This window comes from Myxocyprinus asiaticus, chromosome 1 (genome assembly GCF_019703515.2).
Source record: "Myxocyprinus asiaticus isolate MX2 ecotype Aquarium Trade chromosome 1, UBuf_Myxa_2, whole genome shotgun sequence".
Classification (NCBI taxonomy): domain Eukaryota; kingdom Metazoa; phylum Chordata; class Actinopteri; order Cypriniformes; family Catostomidae; genus Myxocyprinus; species Myxocyprinus asiaticus.
Genome location: NC_059344.1, coordinates 5,781,569 through 5,798,910, shown reverse-complemented (window position 1 = coordinate 5,798,910; position 17,342 = coordinate 5,781,569). Strand labels below are relative to the sequence as shown.

Below are 17,342 nucleotides of genomic sequence, written 5' to 3'. Positions count from 1 at the left end.
CAGCACTTGCATCAAATTATCCAATATTTAGAGCAGGCAGGTCATCAACAGGACTTTAGAAGAATGGCAGAGCAAAGCATGGGTACACCGTGTCATCAAAGGATGTGTAAAACGGTAAATAAAACGTTTCGTGTACACTTACTATCTATTTTTATGGCTTTTGCCCTGTGTAGAAGACAAATGCGGGTGAACATTGAGTAAAATAGGAAGCTTTCGGGTGCGGGTTAGAAACTAGCAGGAGCAGGCGGGTGCACAACCTCTTACAAAATCGAAGTCACTGGAACAAAACAAACAAAAAAATTAGATGAGTATATCATCAATAATGGTTGCACTTTCACAGAAAGACATACATCTGATATTTTTACATCATGAGAAATAATCTTCTCATTGCTGGAATAACTGAAAAATAACTAGAAACCTCTACTGGCTGCTAGGGGAGGTCCCATTATCACACCATGCTGCTCCTTAAACATGTTCTTACTTTTTTTTGGTTTGCATGGTTCGCTGAAATACATCAGTTTTATACACTCCACTCTCCTATGGTTGAAATGATTTTATCTGAGCCACATATTTATCTATGTGGTGGTTTTTGGGGTGGGGGAGGTGTTCTTCCTTTAAATGTTCAAAAATCTACGTCACTGGAACAAAGCTAAAAAAAATAAAATAAATATTTGATGGGTCATGGATTCTGAGTATATCATCAGTAATGATTGCACATTCACAGAATGACATACATCTGACATTTTTACATTATGAGAAACAATCTTCTCATTGCTGGAATAACTGAAAAGTTCTTAAGAAGAAATGTAAAAAAAAAAAAAAAAAAAATGTTAAAAGCTGAAGTTATCTACAATTTCTTTGAAGTGAGAGTGGGCGATGTCTCTTTTTGCCAAAGATAAAGCCACCAGATGACATCTGTGATACAAGTGCACAATGTTTTTTTTTGAAAATGTCTGGAACCAGATTTTTCAAGGTTGAGAAACAGCAAACATGTTTATATTAGCTGTACAATTTAAAATCTTGTCAAGTCTTCCAATGCAATTGTTGACACAGTTTGTACAGTATGTTGAAATTGTAAAAGTGTAAAGTTAAGTGATTGGAGGTTATTCTGAACTTGAAATGAATGGATGCTTCAGTTGATTTCAATGAAGGGCTAATGTGGCAAATGAAGAGAATTGCTGTTATAGAGTTGGATATTTCATTCAGATTGTCAGGTTTTTGTGCAAGCCCAAACTGAACTAAAAATAAACTTTCAGAGATGATTATACAAAGATAATAAAGAGCAAACAAGTGACTAACTTGTTGGCTTTAAAACGAAAAGAAAAAAGAAAAAAATGGTTTGTCTCCACTCTTTATATTTCCTACTACTTATAGTAAGAAATAAAAATGAATAATAAGATTGATTTCCTTGCAGTGATTTGGTTACGGTGAAAGTCGGCGAGTTTAGAGAAAGGTTTGATCCAAGTAAAATTAACCATGGATTTACTATTGCAATATTGTAATTACCATGCTTTTTGGTGGATGCCTCAGTTTTAATGCGATTAACCATGGTGTTACTACAGTAATATGGTGTTAATATAGTAACCATGTTTACTTTTGTGGTTACTATGATTTTACTACCAAATACCATGGTGATATTATGGTTACTGTAGTAAACCATGGTTATATTTTTGTAAGGGAAGATTAGGTTTAGGGGTAGGGGTTGTTGTAGAGTGTCTGTGGGACTCTAAATAAACACATAGCAGTGATGCCCCTATAGCCTACTGCATATAGTGTATGTGTTATTTTGAGATTTCACCGGAATGGAGAGTACTCTGAGGTATAGAGAAATGACATGAGGAATAAGAATGAGAGATGGAAAGCACATCTGTTACAGCTATGTCCAGGGCTGGGAATAAAATTTAAATTGTATTTTATTGTAGCATTTAATATGGCTCGATAAAGATCAACAAAAAGGCCAATTATGGCAAGTAAAAAAGCTTTTATTATTAACATTTGTATGCCATTGTTCAAAATAATACTTAAAAGAAAACAGTATACAAATACATTTATATATACATACATTTTATATATATATATATATATATATATATATATATATATATATATATATATATATATATATATATATATCACACACACACACACACACACACATACTCTACCAGTCAAAAGTTTTGAAACACCTGATTTCTCATGATCTTAAAAATCTTTTGATCTGAAGGCGTATGCTTAAATGTTTGAAATTAGTTTTGTAGACAAAAATATAATTGTGCCACCATATTCATTTATTTCATTATAAATCTAAAATTTAATTAAAAAAAAAAGTTTTTGAAATGGATGACTTGGACCAAATAATAAATTAAAGCAGCCACTAAGTGCCCAACATAGATGGGAACTCCTTCAATACTGTTTAAAAAGCATCCCAGGGTGATACCTCAAGAAGTTGGTTGATAAAATGTCAAGAGTACATTTCTGCAAAATCTAGGCAAAGTGTGGCCACTTTGAAGATGCTAAAATATAACACAGTTTTGATTTATTTTGGATTTTGTTTAGTCACAACATAATTCCCATAGTTCCACTTGTTATTCCATAGTTTTGATGACTTTACTATTATTCTAAAATGTGAAGAAAAATTATAATAAAGAATGAGTGTATTTCAAAACTTTTGACCAGTAGTGTGTGTGTGTATATATTATCTTCAGATGACAATTACATAAAAATATAACAAAGTTCCAGCAGTAAAAGTCTAATACAGTAATCTGTTGCATCTTATAAACAACAGATGCTTTTCCTTCAGTTACACAACATTTGTCTTTGTGCTCTTTAGTCAAAGAACTGTGACATTCATTAATTTGTGACTCTTGATATTCTTCTTGTCCATTCTGCAAACAGAGGAGATAAACAGTTTATATTAGTGTCTGAAGGATTAATGCTAGTGCCTCAAAACTATAACATTTTCTGCAGTGTCAGCGTTTAAAAGTGGTTGCCTTTGTGGAGCTTGTGAGATGTGGAGCCTCATGTGTAAAACTTGGCATAGCTTTCATACTAAAAGTGTGCGTATACACACAAAAGTCCGATTTTGTGTACACACTTTTCAATACCCATATTGTTCATATGCAGCATTTTTACATCAGGCCCCAGGTCACTATAAACCGTGTATAGGATTCTACAAATCTTCAGCATTCTGTATAGAGCCACATAAAGATTCTTCAGAAGTTCTCCTTTTGTGTTCCACATAATAAAATAAAAGCATACTATTTTGTGTGTGTGTGTGTGTGTGTGTGTGTTAAATCAGATAATGCTAATGCAGAACAACATGTAAACACAGATGAGAACTTACTCTTCCTTGAGAGTTTCCACCCATTTATCTGTGGGATTGAGACAAGTTGCTCCTTTCTTCATCGTGGCACTATTCAAAAACAAATGTACTTCTTTAAAATACTGTACAGTGCATCCGGAAAGTATTCACAGCGCTTCACTTTTTCAACATCTTGTTATGTCACAGCCTTATTCCAAAATGGATTAAATTCATTATTTTCCTCAAAATTCTACAAACAATACCCCATAATGACAACATGAAAGAAGTTCGTTTGAAATCTTTGCAAATTTATTAAAAATAAAAAACGAAAAAAATCACATGTACATAAGTATTCACAGCCTTTGCTCAATATTTTGTTGAAGCACCTATGGCACCAATTACAGCCTCTAGTCTTTTTGAGTAGGATGCTACAAGCTTGGCACACATATTTTTGGGCAGTTTCTCCCATTCTTCTTTGCAGGACCTCTCAAGCTCCATCAGGTTGGATGGGGAGTGTCGGTGCACAGCCATTTTCAGATCTCTCCAGAGATGTTCAATTGGGTTCAAGTCTGGGCTCTGGCTGGGCCACTCAAGGACATTCACAGAGTTGTCCTGGAGCCACTCCTTTGTTATCTTGGCTGTGTGCTTAGGGTCATTGTCCTGTTGGAAGATGAACCTTCGCCCCAGTCTGAGGTCCAGAGTGCTCTGGAGCAGGTTTTTATCAAGGATGTCTCTGTACATTGCTGCATTCATCTTTCCCTCGATCCTGACTAGTCTCCCAGTTCCTGCCACTGAAAAACATCCCCACAGCATGATACTGCCACCACCATGCTTCACTGTAGGGATGGTATTGGCCAGGTGATGAGTGGTGCCTGGTTTCCTCCAGACATGACGCTTGCCATTCAGGCCAAAGAGTTCAATCTTTGTTTCTCATGGTCTGAGAGTCCTTCAGGTGCCTTTTGGCAAACTCCAGGTGGGCTGTCATGTGCCTTTTACTGAGGAGTGGCTTCCGTCTGGCCACTCTAACATACAGGCCTGATTGGTGGAGTGCTGCAGAGATGGTTGTTCTTCTGGAAGGTTCTCCTCTCTCCACAGAGAAATGCTGGAGCTCTGTCAGAGTGACCATCGGGTTCTTGGTCACCTCCCTGACTAAGGCCCTTCTCCCCCGATCGTTCAGTTTGGCCAGGCGGCCAGCTCTAGTAAGAGTCCTGGTGGTTCCAAACTTCTTCCATTTATGGATGATGGAGGCCACTGTGCTCATTGGGACCTTCAGTGCTGCAGAAATTTTTCTGTACCCTTCCCCAGATCTGTGCCTCGATACAATCCTGTCTCGGAGGTCTACAGACAATTCCTTGGACTTCATGGCTTGGTTTGTGCTCTGACATGCACTGTTAACTGTGGGACCTTATATAGACAGGTGTGTGCCTTTTCAAATCATGTCCAATCAACTGAATTTACCACAGGTGGACTCCAATCAAGTTGTAGAAACATCTCAAGGATGATCAGTGGAAACAGGATGCACCTGAGCTCAATTTTGAGCATCATGGCAAAGGCTGTGAATACTTATGTACATGTGATTTTTTTAATTTTTTTATTTTTAATAAATTTGCAAAGATTTCAAACAAACTTCTTTCACGTTGTCATTATGGGGTATTGTTTGTAGAATTTTGAGGAAAATAATGAATTTAATCCATTTTGGAATAAGGCTGTAACATAACAAAATGTGGAAAAAGTGAAGCGCTGTGAATACTTTCCGGATGCACTGTATGTAGAATAGTAGAACTTAATTCTTTTTTAGATTATTTTATAAAATTATATGAGACACATATGGGCACATCAATAATCAGTTATTACTTTACAAAATATAGTTTTGAATGTATATATATATATATATATATATATATAATATATTTTTTTTTTCAGTCAGCATCAGTGGCATTAGTGTAAACTTTGTGTGTACATTCTTTGTAACACCAACACTGCTCACAGGGGTGAGTCTGGCTTTCTTGGCACACAAAATAATATACATAATAAGTAAAGCTTATCAGCTTAATTCAGAGTTTAGTCAGTATTTATTTACACTCATAACTAAATTTGACAGTCATGACAGTTTTTTAACAGATGAATGGGGTCAATTGTCATACTGTTATAACTAAGCCCAGCTTGTCAGCCATAATGAAAGTTAAAATACACACTTCAGCACTAACACATGCCAGGCATGCCAACTGATAGCCAATGAAACAGTGATCAAAACAAGGCTACTTTTTAAATTCTGTTTAAACTGATGACTCAATAAAAAATTTTCTGCAGATTTTACAATTTTCTTTCGTACCCCAAAAAATGTTTTTTGGTATAAAATGCATTGGTGTGAAGAGACTGCTGATCTTCAGCATGAAGAAGGGGGGGTCTTATTGTGGATATGCAAGTGCAGTTGTAGCTTGTTTCTGATTGGAGAAAATAGCAACGTTACAACTAACCCCTGTTACAGTAAAACTGTCCCTGGTCTCCCCTACGATTAAATGCTTGAAATTAGTTTTGCAGACAAATATAAACTGTACATCATGTGTTCTGACATGTGCATTATATCAATCAGAAGTCTTGCTTTGGTTAGTTTCATACTCACATGATCGCCATATTTTTGCAATGTGCACCAGCAGGAATGACCTTCAGTGCTTGTATTTTCTGGATAGGGATTGGTTTTCCTGAATATGTATTAATACAGTTGCAACGTAGTTGTTGTAGGGGTCTACCTGCAAGTGCAGCGATCAGAGAGAGGGAATTGAAAATTATACCATTTAGAGACAGACAGACAGCCAAACAAGCTAATAGTTAAACCGTGATCAAATCCAATGCATCTTGTAAACAACACATCATCAAACAATGTAATGAATCTTAGTGCACTTACTTTCGGTTGTGGACAGTAGCATCATGCAGTTCAGAAACGTGAAGGCTGCCACAGTGAATTTCATCATTTCAAATTAATATTATGCAATGCCAGCAGTATCGAGTAGTCTGCTGGACCGTCTACTGTAGTCAGTTGTTTGTGTGTCTAGCACTGACCTACACTCTCCCTTTTAAAGAAGGCCTCCCACACAATTTCTGAGTGTTTATTGCACAAAGATTTCTCAATAATATTCTCTTCCAAAGAGCTTCCAGTATTTTTGTGTATCAACCTGAAATCTTAGTTATAATACCTTTAATTAACAACATGAAAGTAAAGAAAGTGATTATAAAGTAGTACCAAGAATTTAGTTAACATTACGTACATTACACTACCAGTCGTAAGTTTGGACATACTCATTACTTAACTTAAAAACCTTTTGATCTAAAGACTTGTGCTTATGGTAAATAAATTGTTTTATGTATGAACTACGGCTGTCAGTCAATTAACATTTTTATCAAATTAATTATATGATATGCTGATTAATTAATTAATTGAATTAACTGTATATATCTATATTTGCTAAGAAAGAATTTAATAATTAAATATAAATAATACATAGTAATTTAAATTATAATATATACAGTGTGTGTATAAAATTATATATATATATATATATATATATATATATATATATATATATATATATATATATATATATATATATATAAGGGCTGTCAATCGATTAAAATTTTTAAACGAATCAATTACATGGTATGCTGATTAATTAATCGAATTAATCGAAGCCCCTCAAATGACTATTTCAATAAATAATGATTAAATACTTAGATTTAATTCATTATAAATAAAATACATATTATAAAAAATAATAATGCATTACATCATCGTGGCACACCAGTAAAGCATTAAAAAGACGGTAACACTTTACAATAAGGTTCCATTTGTTAACATTAGTTAATAACATTAGTTAACATGAACTAACAATGTGCAATAATTTTACAGCTTTTATTAATCTTAGTTAATGTTAATTTCAACATATACTAATGCATTTCTCAAATCAAAAGTTGTATTTGTTAACATTAGTAAATGCATTATGAACTAACATCAACTTACATTCAACAATTGTATTTTTATTAACTAATATTAACAAAGATTAATAAATGCTGCAAGCAATATATTGTTTACTGTTTGTTCATGAAACCTAATGCATTAACTAATGTTAATGAATAGAATGTTATTGTAAAGTGTTACCAAAAAGACAATTAAAAAAGTGGCTTAAGTATGCAATATTTTCTTTGTTTCCATATTATTGAACTTATGTCATCTTCACACAATCCATTTTGCAGCTGAATTTGTCAAACAGTCCAAGATGGATTTATTATGAGGGCTATTCTAAGGACTCTTCAATGTACACCTGCGTCAGATGCTTTTGGAGCATCTCATTTGCTTCGCGTTATAAACATACAGTTTTTAGGTAGCTGTGTCAAGTTAAACATAGTTTGAAACTTGGAAAAACATGTCTTGAGATCCCTGCGTTCGTATTTGCGCTCCATCAAGCTGTGTTTGAACGCAAGAACGTGTTCTCATTTTATTTTGTCGGCTGTCGGTGAGTTTGGTTTGTTCTCTGTATAACTGCAGATTGAAATATTACAACAAATGAGAAAAGCACCAATATTATGAGAAAAGAACCATAAAAATTATCATTAAAGTAATCCTCTATCCTCTTTTCCAATGACGTGCGATTGCTTTGTGTGATGAACAGATCTAAATTGAAATCTTTATTTAATTATCCGCTTTCTGATCCGCCATCAGCCTGATCTCACATAAAAATCGTTAAGTATGTGCCGATTTTTCTTTAGCCGAAATCAGTATACGTTGACCATATTTTAAAACACTGCCCCCAGAGGCTAAAGCAGTAAGTGTTTTAGAGCATATAAACAAGTGTGTGACATCCATTTATATCCAGGAGAGGTCGCCAGAAGTCTGTTGTAAAGATAATTGTTTTCAGCTGTACAAGGTGTAAAACAGTGAAGAGAAATGCTTATTTTATTTAATTTTTGGTGGTGGTAAAACTGTGGAGTTTTTATCTATATAAATGTTCAATAAAATCAAACAATGTATGAATACAATCATAAAGACAAGTACAAGTGAAGGAAAAAAATAAACAAATAAAAATTATAAAAAAATTAAAAAATATGTATGAACCATCCAAAATGTATACATAAACAAGATAAAGAAGACAAATAATAAAAAATTAATAAATAAAATAAAACAAATATATTTTTAACATGTAAATGATGTATTTGTTTTTTTTAAATGTGTAAGTCATGGGTCAGGAAAGTTCTAATTTTAGCATATAAGAAAGGATATGCAACTTCTATTAATAACGCATATTAACTCAACATATTTATTGCTAAAACTGTGGAGGATGTGGTTAGGGGCCGTGATTCCCCACCATTTATTTTAAAACTTCAAAAGTGGCAACACTACCAGTAGGAAAAGTGTCTGTTGTGGAGCCATTGCAAATATGTCCAATGGGAGATGGGGTATGTCAGTGACTCTGCATACTTTTGCCGATCCTAGGGTACCGGAACAGCATGCCGACTTCCCGTGTGATCATGTTGCAGCCATAGCAGTCAGATCACAACCAGCACTCATTTAAACATTCTAAAATTGCTGCCTCAACAAGTGTTACAACAGCTTTGACATCAGTTATGACAAGTGTCATTTGCTCTGGTGTGTCAAGTGACCGATTATGGCATTATAATCAGGGCTGCATGGTTAATCGAAATAAAATCGAAATCACGACATGACCTTGTGCGATTATTAAACTACAAAGGGCTTCGATTTAATTAAATACATAAATGGTCTACTCGCGTCAACGTTTATGTGCGTTGTTCTGTCCTGTCTGTATTGCAGTATGTTAGTGCATTAATACAGTGTTTCATTAATTCTCGTGCTCAGAGTAACAGGTGTGCTCCGAGTTTGGTTTTGTTTGCTTTGCTTCCCACATAGCAATTTTTGTCTGGCCCAGCTCCGGTCCACATAATTTGTTTTCCCTCGGCCCACATACAGCAATGAATTATGGCCCTCTAGTGGCCCAGATCTGTATTTTCAGACAAGTAGCCCATAACCGGCCCTGTCTCAGTCGATCAGTAGCCCATAACCGGCCCTGCACTGGGCCAGAACATGTATAATATCAGTACTGAATCTCAGCCTTATGTATACCATATCAACACCAGCCTTTAACCAGAAACCCCATAACTGAGCCACACCCAAGCCTCATCTAAATCAATGTCTGCACAGAATCTCTTCTCAGCCATAATATCCCCAAATCATATACATGTAGAATAAAAAACTGTGGCAGCGGGGGCATGGTCGAGCGTCTGTCCGGAGAGACAGAAAGTGGTAAGTGCGCTTACACCTGAGCTAGATTATATCTAACACCTGTCTCTAATTCCAGTGGGCATGGGGAGAGCGGCATATAAACGGCCACACCACCAGCCTAGGGGGAGAGAGAGTCAAAGATCAAGAGTCCCGCTGAGTAGCTGAGGAGTCATTGTAAAGCTAATGATTTATTGTGAAGCTGTAAGCCCAGAAAAGTTGACCATTAAAAGGCCTTACCTGTGACTGGAGAAACCCGGTTCCCTGTGTCCTCCTTCTGTGAAGTCTGTTACAACCACAAAGCAACTATTGCATGAAAAGTTTTTATTTTTGTATATATAAAAAATCAGGTCCTTTAGACAAATTAAATTGTGATAATTTTGTGTGTTTTTGTTCAGTGCACATACTGATCTTAACTAATAGTAAAATAAACCAGCTAAACTGAACTAAAATAAATAAAATTCACATCTGCAACAGGTAAAATGTAATTCAATGTTTTCAATTATCACAGTTTGCAGAGGGAACAAAAGGAATATGCATGCACATTCTAAACAAATTAAAGGGTTCAAACAACATAAAAACAGTACATTTGTATGATCACAGTAGTTATTTTATTGCCCACCATAATAGCTGCATTTGTTTCTCTCTGTGTGTGTGTGTGTGTGTGTGTGTGTGTGTGTGTGTGTGTGAGAGAGAGAGAGAGAGAGAAAGAGAGAGAGAGAGAGCGAGTCTAGTCAGAATTGTCCTAAACAATTAAGTTAAAAGTGTCCTTATGAGTGTAAGGACCTCCTTCCTCAATCTCTTTCAGGGGCAAATTGAAGCCATCTCTTTACATTAACTTCAGTCTCCTAGTCGGTGGTGTTGCATGCCAGGCGAATTTTTTTTTCCCTCACAGCAGCTAAGGACACAAAATGTATAAATAAATCATTAAATACAAATCATTAAAACACAGGCGTTGCTAGATACTATTTTGGGGTGCTTCAGCAGGGTCGAGGGACGACTGAACGAGAGGAGGCGGCTTATCATTCTTTTAGTTCAGCAATCTTGTTTAACAAGAGAAAGGGGCTGGATAAATTATAAATTAGTAAAAGTAACTTATGACATTACAATGACATCAGGACATGATTGAACTTTCATTTTTGGGCCATATTGTTGTCTTTTTTGTATAGTCATGCACAGCAGTTCACAAAATGAAGAATATTCTTTGTTTTGATTTGTGGGAAAAACTCTTATAATGCTTAAACACTGCTAAATTCTCTTGGTAGATTTGTAGACGCAAATATTAATGAAGTATAATTACACTTGTTTCGGTCATGAACAACTCAGTACATTGTCAATGGTTTAAATGGATAGTTGGTTAGAAAAATGAAAACATCATTTACTCACCCTCATGCCATCCCAGATGTGCATGATTTTCTTTCTTCTGCAGAACACAAATGAAGGTTTTTGGAAGAATATTTCATCTCTGTAGGTCCATACAATGCAAGTGATTGATCTGGTTTCAAGATGGCGCTGTTGTGTGTAGTATGCTGTCAGCTACCTGGCTTGGTCCTTAGTTTGTTTGTTTTATTGTGATTTATGTTTGTATTAAGCAATCACTTTTGAAAATTTTTTTTTTTTTTCTTCCAATTTGGAATGCCAAATTCCCAATGTGCTTTTAAGTCTTCGTGGTCACGTAGTGATTCGCCTCAATCCGGGAGGCGGAGGACGAATCCCAGCTGCCTCCGCGCCCGAGACCGTCAACCCACGCATCTTATCACGTGGCTTGTTGAGTGCGTTGCCATGGAGACATAGCCCGTGTGGAGGCTTCACACCATCCACCGCGGCATCCACGCTCAACTCACTATGCGCCCCACTGAGAACGAACCACATTATAGCGACCACGAGGAGGTTACCCCATGTGACTTTACCCTTCCTAGCAACTGGGCCAATTTGGTTGCTTAGGAGAGCTGGCTGGAGTCATTCATCACACCCTGGGATTCGAACTAGCGAACTCCAGGGGTGGTAGCCAGTGTCTTTACCACTGAGCTACCCAGGCCTCCAATCACTTTTGAACATTAAATTTACCACTGAGGAATTCTTAATTGAGCTCAGCGAGGCTTGCAGCATGCTCCACCTCCTCTCCTGGTTTCCTTACCTGCATGTCTACGCCACCTGCCATGATCTACTTCACAATAACTTCCGTGGCAATATGGATTTTCTTGTGCCGGTCTCTCTCTCCCCATCTACTGCCGGTGTGGCTCTTTTATGCCGCTCTCCCCGTGCTCACTGAAATTAGAGACAGGTGTTAGACATAATTTAGCTCAGGTGTAAGCGCCCTTACTGCTTTCTCTCTCTCTGGAGAGATGCTTGACCACGCCCCCGCTGCCACAAACTGCTGTATGTGCAATACACAGTTTAGTCTTTTTTATATTTATCCAACACATCCAACCTCTTCTGCCATTTTATTCCTCTAAAAAAAACATTTGCAATGTACATAACAGATTGTATTTGTACATAACAGATAACAGATGTGTATTAGATTTGCACTACGTATGTGTGTATGTATGTATGTGTGTGTCTGTGTGTGTATGTACGTATGTGTATAATATATATATATTTTTTTTATCTATGTCTTGCTGCTGTTTTTGTATTGTTGTACACTGGAAGCTTCTGTCACCAAGACAAATTCCTTGTATGTGTAAACATACTTGATAATAAAGCTCATTCTGATTTCTCATTCTTTGAGCAAAAATCTGGAGATGTACTTGCGTGTCATGGCGTTTCCTTGCGTTGCGTTTCCTTGCTATGGTTTGGTTCTTTGGCTCTTTGTAAAAAGTTTGTTCTGTCGATGTCTTGGACCTCTGTTAGATCGGGATATCTGTTGTGTCAGTGGATGTTAAGGTGGGCTTTGAAGCGAGGCCTTCCACAAGAAGGACACACGACTCCTGTTACGTGTGTGTGACCCATAGAGAAGAGAGTGAGAGGCTTCCTCAGGACTTCGGGTCTCGAGTTTCCTTGGACTCTACATGGCACAGAGGCTGCGAATGAGGAGCTACAGAGGAAGTGAAGAGCAAGTGTGCCGAAAAAGGGAGAAGACCGAGAGAGTTCTTCCTTGGTAGGAAATTTTTGAACTGAAATTGGCTACACCTCAAAGGTGTCCTTAGCCAATCAGAAGTGGTTTTTCAGAGTCACATGGTCGACTGGTTTGTCCTTTTCAAAGTTGATTTAGAATCCTTTGTGTGGAGGATTCCTCCAAACTTCCTGCTCATACTTAATGTTTGATCATTAACTTTTATATCTTGAAAACGGTGCAAGTGTCATGGTTTTATGTGTTTTTGTTCATCTTTTTAGTATTGTAGGTATTGTGTTTATGTAACGTTGTTTGGAATTCAATTCAAGACAAGTTATGTTCCCCTTCTGTCACTCACTCGATGTTGTGTCGATGTAGTGACACTAGGGGTCGCTCTTGGGAGCCCCAAATGCTGCTAATCTTTGAGAAAATGTCAATGAGAATTGGCGAGTGGAATTTGCATGCCACTCCCCTGGACATACGGGAATAAAAGGAGCTGGCTCATATCCACTCATTCAGATTTTTTTCTTCAGAGCCGAGCGGTTGTGTGTCAGTGAGCTGAATTCCACTGTCGGCCCATTCACCTCAGAAAGAAGCGTATGCTGTTGGATATACGGCGCATTTCAGCGGCTTACTCTCCTTCTGCATGCTTAGTGCAGACTACGCCCCTGGGCGCTTCGACAGCGCTACTAAGAGAGTATATATTTCTACAAAGTATATATGTTATAACACATTGATGTGAACGTCTTTTTAAAGACGTCTCTTTTTAAAGATTCCTTTCCGTCTTTGTGTGATTTCTTGATGCGGTCATTATGTCGTCATCTCCGACGGCCACGGGTGCTGCCTCACGTGTCTGGGCCGCGATTACACTGAGGCAGCGTTCGTGGATGGTTCGTGTTCTCATTGCGAGAACATGACCATGGCAATGTTGCGGTCGTGGCTTTCCTTCCTCCGGGGGAAAGCCACTCCATCCGCCCCCCATGCTGCGCCTTCTACCTACAGGTACGAGGCCAGCCCGGCTGGCGCTGTAGGTGATTTGGGGATTTAAATGGGCGCGGTCTCACCGGGTAATTCCCCGTGGACCTCCCGTTCCCCAGCACGCTCATTTGCCCCCGTCGAGTTCTGAGATGACCAGCTCGCCTCACGGATGAGTCCTTGATCGCTGTGTCGGAGAGCACGCTGACGATGTTGGATGCCGAGGACTCGACTGGGCTACCACCTTCGGGTCTGCCCGCCCAGTCTGAGGCCGACGCAGAGCTGACCGCCATGCTTGTCCGGGCCACCGCGAATGTCGGGTTGGACTGGAACCATCCCCTGAGCCCTCATGGCTAGATGACTGGTTCCTGGGCTCGGGGCACCGCTCACAGCCGCGTCCACCCCCCTCCCTTTCTTCCTGAAGTGTACAACGAACTGACGAGGTCATGGAGGGCACATTTTTCTGCCCGAACCCGACTTCTCAGTTCGTCTGCTCTCACTACCCTCGATGGCAGGGCGGCCCACGGGTACGCGGAGATCCCTCAGGTGGATAAGGTGGTGGCGGTGCATCTCTGCCCGCAAAACACCGCCACCTGGCGGGATCATACGGCGCTCCCCTCCAGGGCCTGTAGGACTACGTCGTCTCTGGCGACTAAAGCCTACAGTGCCGCTGGACAGGCCGCCTCCGCCCTGCATGCCATGGCCCTCCTGCAAGTACACCAGGCCAAGGCACTGAAAGAGATGCACGTGGGTAGTCCTGATCCCGATGTGATGCAGAGCTGCGCTCGGCGACCGACCTTGCCCTCCGGGTGATGAAGGTCATGGCATGAGCACTCGGGCAGGCAATGTCCACCTTGGTGATCCAGGAGAGCCATCTGTGGCTGAATCTGCTCGAGATGAGGGACGCCGACAAGGTTTGCTTTCTCAATGCTCCCATTTCCCAGATCGGCCTATTCGGCCACACCATCGAGGACTTTGCCCAGCAGTTCTTGTCAGTGAAGAAGCAGATGGAGGCGATACAGCACATCTTGCCCCGGCGTGGCTCAAGATCCCATACCCCGTCTGCTCGCCGAGGGCGTCCCCCTGCAGCGGCGAAAACCCAGGTGGCTCCGCCACAGCCCGAGCCCAGTTCTCGACTGCAGCGTAGAGTCCCCCGCCGGAAGCTGACGCCCCCACCTCATGACCTGGCGCAAGGACCCGGAAGGCTCCTAAGCACCCCTGAGATGGACGTCCCAGGGAGGGAGAAATCCGCTGCTACCATGGAACTGGTACCCAGGCCACAGAAGCACATTTTGGCGTGCTTCTGGCATCAAGATTGGTTCGCGGCGGTAGACCTGAAGGATGCATACTTTCACGTCTCGGTTTTACCTCGTCACAGACCCTTCCTACGGTTTGCTTTCGACGGCCGGGCGTATCAGTACAAGTTCCTCCCCTTCAGCCTGTCCCTGTCCCCTTGTGTCTTCACGAAGGTCGCAGAGGAAGCTCTTGCCCCGTTAAGGGAAGTGGGCGTCCGAATAATCAACTTCCTCGATGACGGCTGATTCTAGCACACTCTCGAGAGTTGCTGTGCACACACAGCTGTCTAAGGCTTCGGGTCAACTGGAAAAAGAGCAAGCTTTCCCCGGTTCAGAGCATCTCTTTTCTCAGCATGGAGTTAGACTCGGTCTCGATGATAGTGTGCCTCACAAGCGAGCACGTGCAGTCGGTGCTGAACTGCCTGAAGTCATTCAGGTGGAGGACAGCGGTTCCACTGAAACACTTTCAGAGGCTCCTGGGCCATATGGCATCTTTGGCGGCGGTCATGCATAAGAGACCACTTCAGCAATGGCTTCAGACTCGAGTCCCAAGATGGGCATGATGTCGCGGCACACATCGCGTCTGCCACCATTTATTCAGTCCTTGGACAGACCTTGTGTTTCTGCGGGCAGGAGTGCCCCTACAGCAAGTGTCCAGACATGTCACCACAGACACCTCCAAGTTGGGCTGGGGCGCCGTGTGCAACGGGCACACAACTGCTGGCTCCAGGACAGGACCATGGTGGTGTTGGCACATCAACTGCCTCGAGTTGTTGGCTGTACTACTCACCCTGCGGAGGCTATTGCCATTGATCCGGGCAAGCATGTGTTGGTCCGGTCGGACAACACAGCAACAGTAGCATATATAAATCGCCAAAGCGGCTTACACTCTTGTTGCATGTCGCAACTCGCCCGCCATCTCCTCCTCTGGAGTCAGCGGTGGCTGAGATTGCTGTGGGCCACTCACATCCTGGGCAGCCTCAACGCCACAGCGGACACTCTGTTGTGGAAGGCGACACTCAGTGGAGAGTGGAGACTCCACCCCCAGGCGGTCCAGCTGATTTGGGGTCAATTCAGCAAAGCACAGGTAGACCTGTTCGCTTCCCGGGAATCCTCCCACTGCCCGCTCTGGTATTCCCTGACACAAGCCCCCATCGGGACAGACATGCTGGCACACAGCTGGCCCCAGGGGCTGCACAAATAAGCATTCCCCCCAGTGAGCCTACTTGCACAGACCCTGTGCAAGATCAGGGAGGACGAGGAACAAGTCACCCTCGTGGCCCCATTCTGGCCCACCCAGACCTGGTTCTCGGACCTCGTGCTCTTCGTGACAGCACCTCTCTGGCAGATTCCTCTGAGGAAGGACCTCCTCTGTAGGGCCTTGGCCCACTTAAAATGGCAGCAGAGACCGCATGGCCCTTTGTTCTATGGTCAAAAGGAGAGACATTGAACTCAGTTTCCCAAGGTCCTTCACAAATTCACAACTGGATGCGAAGTCCCGCCCATGGACCCAGGCTTAAACGCCATTGGTCGAGTGGCCTACGACCGATGACATCATCTCGTCAACAAAACCCACAGACAGATGAATTTCGCTCTCTCTGTGCTAAGCTCTGCCTGGCTCTAAAGGGACATCTGTACTGTGCACGTACTGAAGGAGTTTTCCCTCCGTTTGGACTGAGAACAAAGAGACCACGTTTTTCTAACCTTGCCATTCGGCCACGGTAGAGTAAGATTAACTTAGCTTTGTTCAAGTCTTATAGTATACTTATATCAACCGGTTCAGTTTCACTGTAAAGCAACAGTGAATTTATTTTGAAAAAATGGAAAGGTGACCAGTTTCCCTTCTCCCTCTTTTTCATTCAACGTTGACTATCTGCATTCTTCCCCACCGCTGGATCCGAAGAATAAAGCAGAGACGCGTCTTTCCGCTGACGAGCGTAAGACAAGGAACCATCCAGACCGTTTCTCCTGACCGCTCAATGCAACAGGAATTCCAACGGACAAACCTACTGAAATCACACAGGATTTCCCAAGTAAGGCTTGATATCTGGGCAGATTTAGTTTAGAAACTGTGATTTTTCTTGTGAATCTAAATCGTATTTTTGATTCTAAATGCTGATGTTTTGAATATATATATATATTTGTATGTTAAACTCTGCTCGCTGTTTCAAGTGGGGATATTTGTTTTAGTTTCTTTTGGGGTTACGTTTGTTTTGTTGAGTGATTTGAACTAGTAATTCAGTCCCGCTGTTACGAGCGGTTACCCTTAACTAAACTGCATGGATTCTTCCTCGCTCCCGCTCGCTCTCTCTCTCTCTCTCTCTCTCTCTCTCTCTCTCATTGATATTCATTGAGTGAGCGGCGCCTCAGTTCGTGTTCGACTCAGGCTGGTGAACCAAATTCTCCCGCCTGTTTCGTCAGTTCCTTTGTGTG

General features: G+C 40.9%; 1 protein-coding gene across 1 annotated transcript; it reads right to left on the bottom strand.

Moving 5' to 3' along the window:
* Positions 1–2,695: 2,695 nt before the first annotated feature.
* On the bottom strand, positions 2,696–6,345 carry LOC127421218 (permeability factor 2-like). Its single transcript, XM_051664121.1, has 4 exons — positions 6,207–6,345; positions 5,925–6,051; positions 3,344–3,412; positions 2,696–2,885 (listed from the first exon to the last, which is right to left on the bottom strand). The coding sequence occupies exons 1-4, from the start codon at positions 6,271–6,273 to the stop codon at positions 2,831–2,833; spliced, it is 318 nt and encodes a 105-aa protein (XP_051520081.1). The 5' UTR covers positions 6,274–6,345; the 3' UTR covers positions 2,696–2,830.
* Between the last annotated feature and the right edge of the window lie 10,997 nt (positions 6,346–17,342).

Coding starts and splice junctions, on each gene's coding strand:
- LOC127421218 (XM_051664121.1), bottom strand. CDS start 6,273: ATGATGAAATTCACTGTGGCAGCCTTCACGTTTCTGAACTGCATGATG. Junction 3,413..5,924: donor TGCAAAAATATGGCGATCAT/GTGAGTATGAAA, acceptor GTTTTTGAATAG/TGCCACGATGAAGAAAGGAG. Junction 2,886..3,343: donor GTGGAAACTCTCAAGGAAGA/GTAAGTTCTCAT, acceptor CTCTGTTTGCAG/AATGGACAAGAAGAATATCA.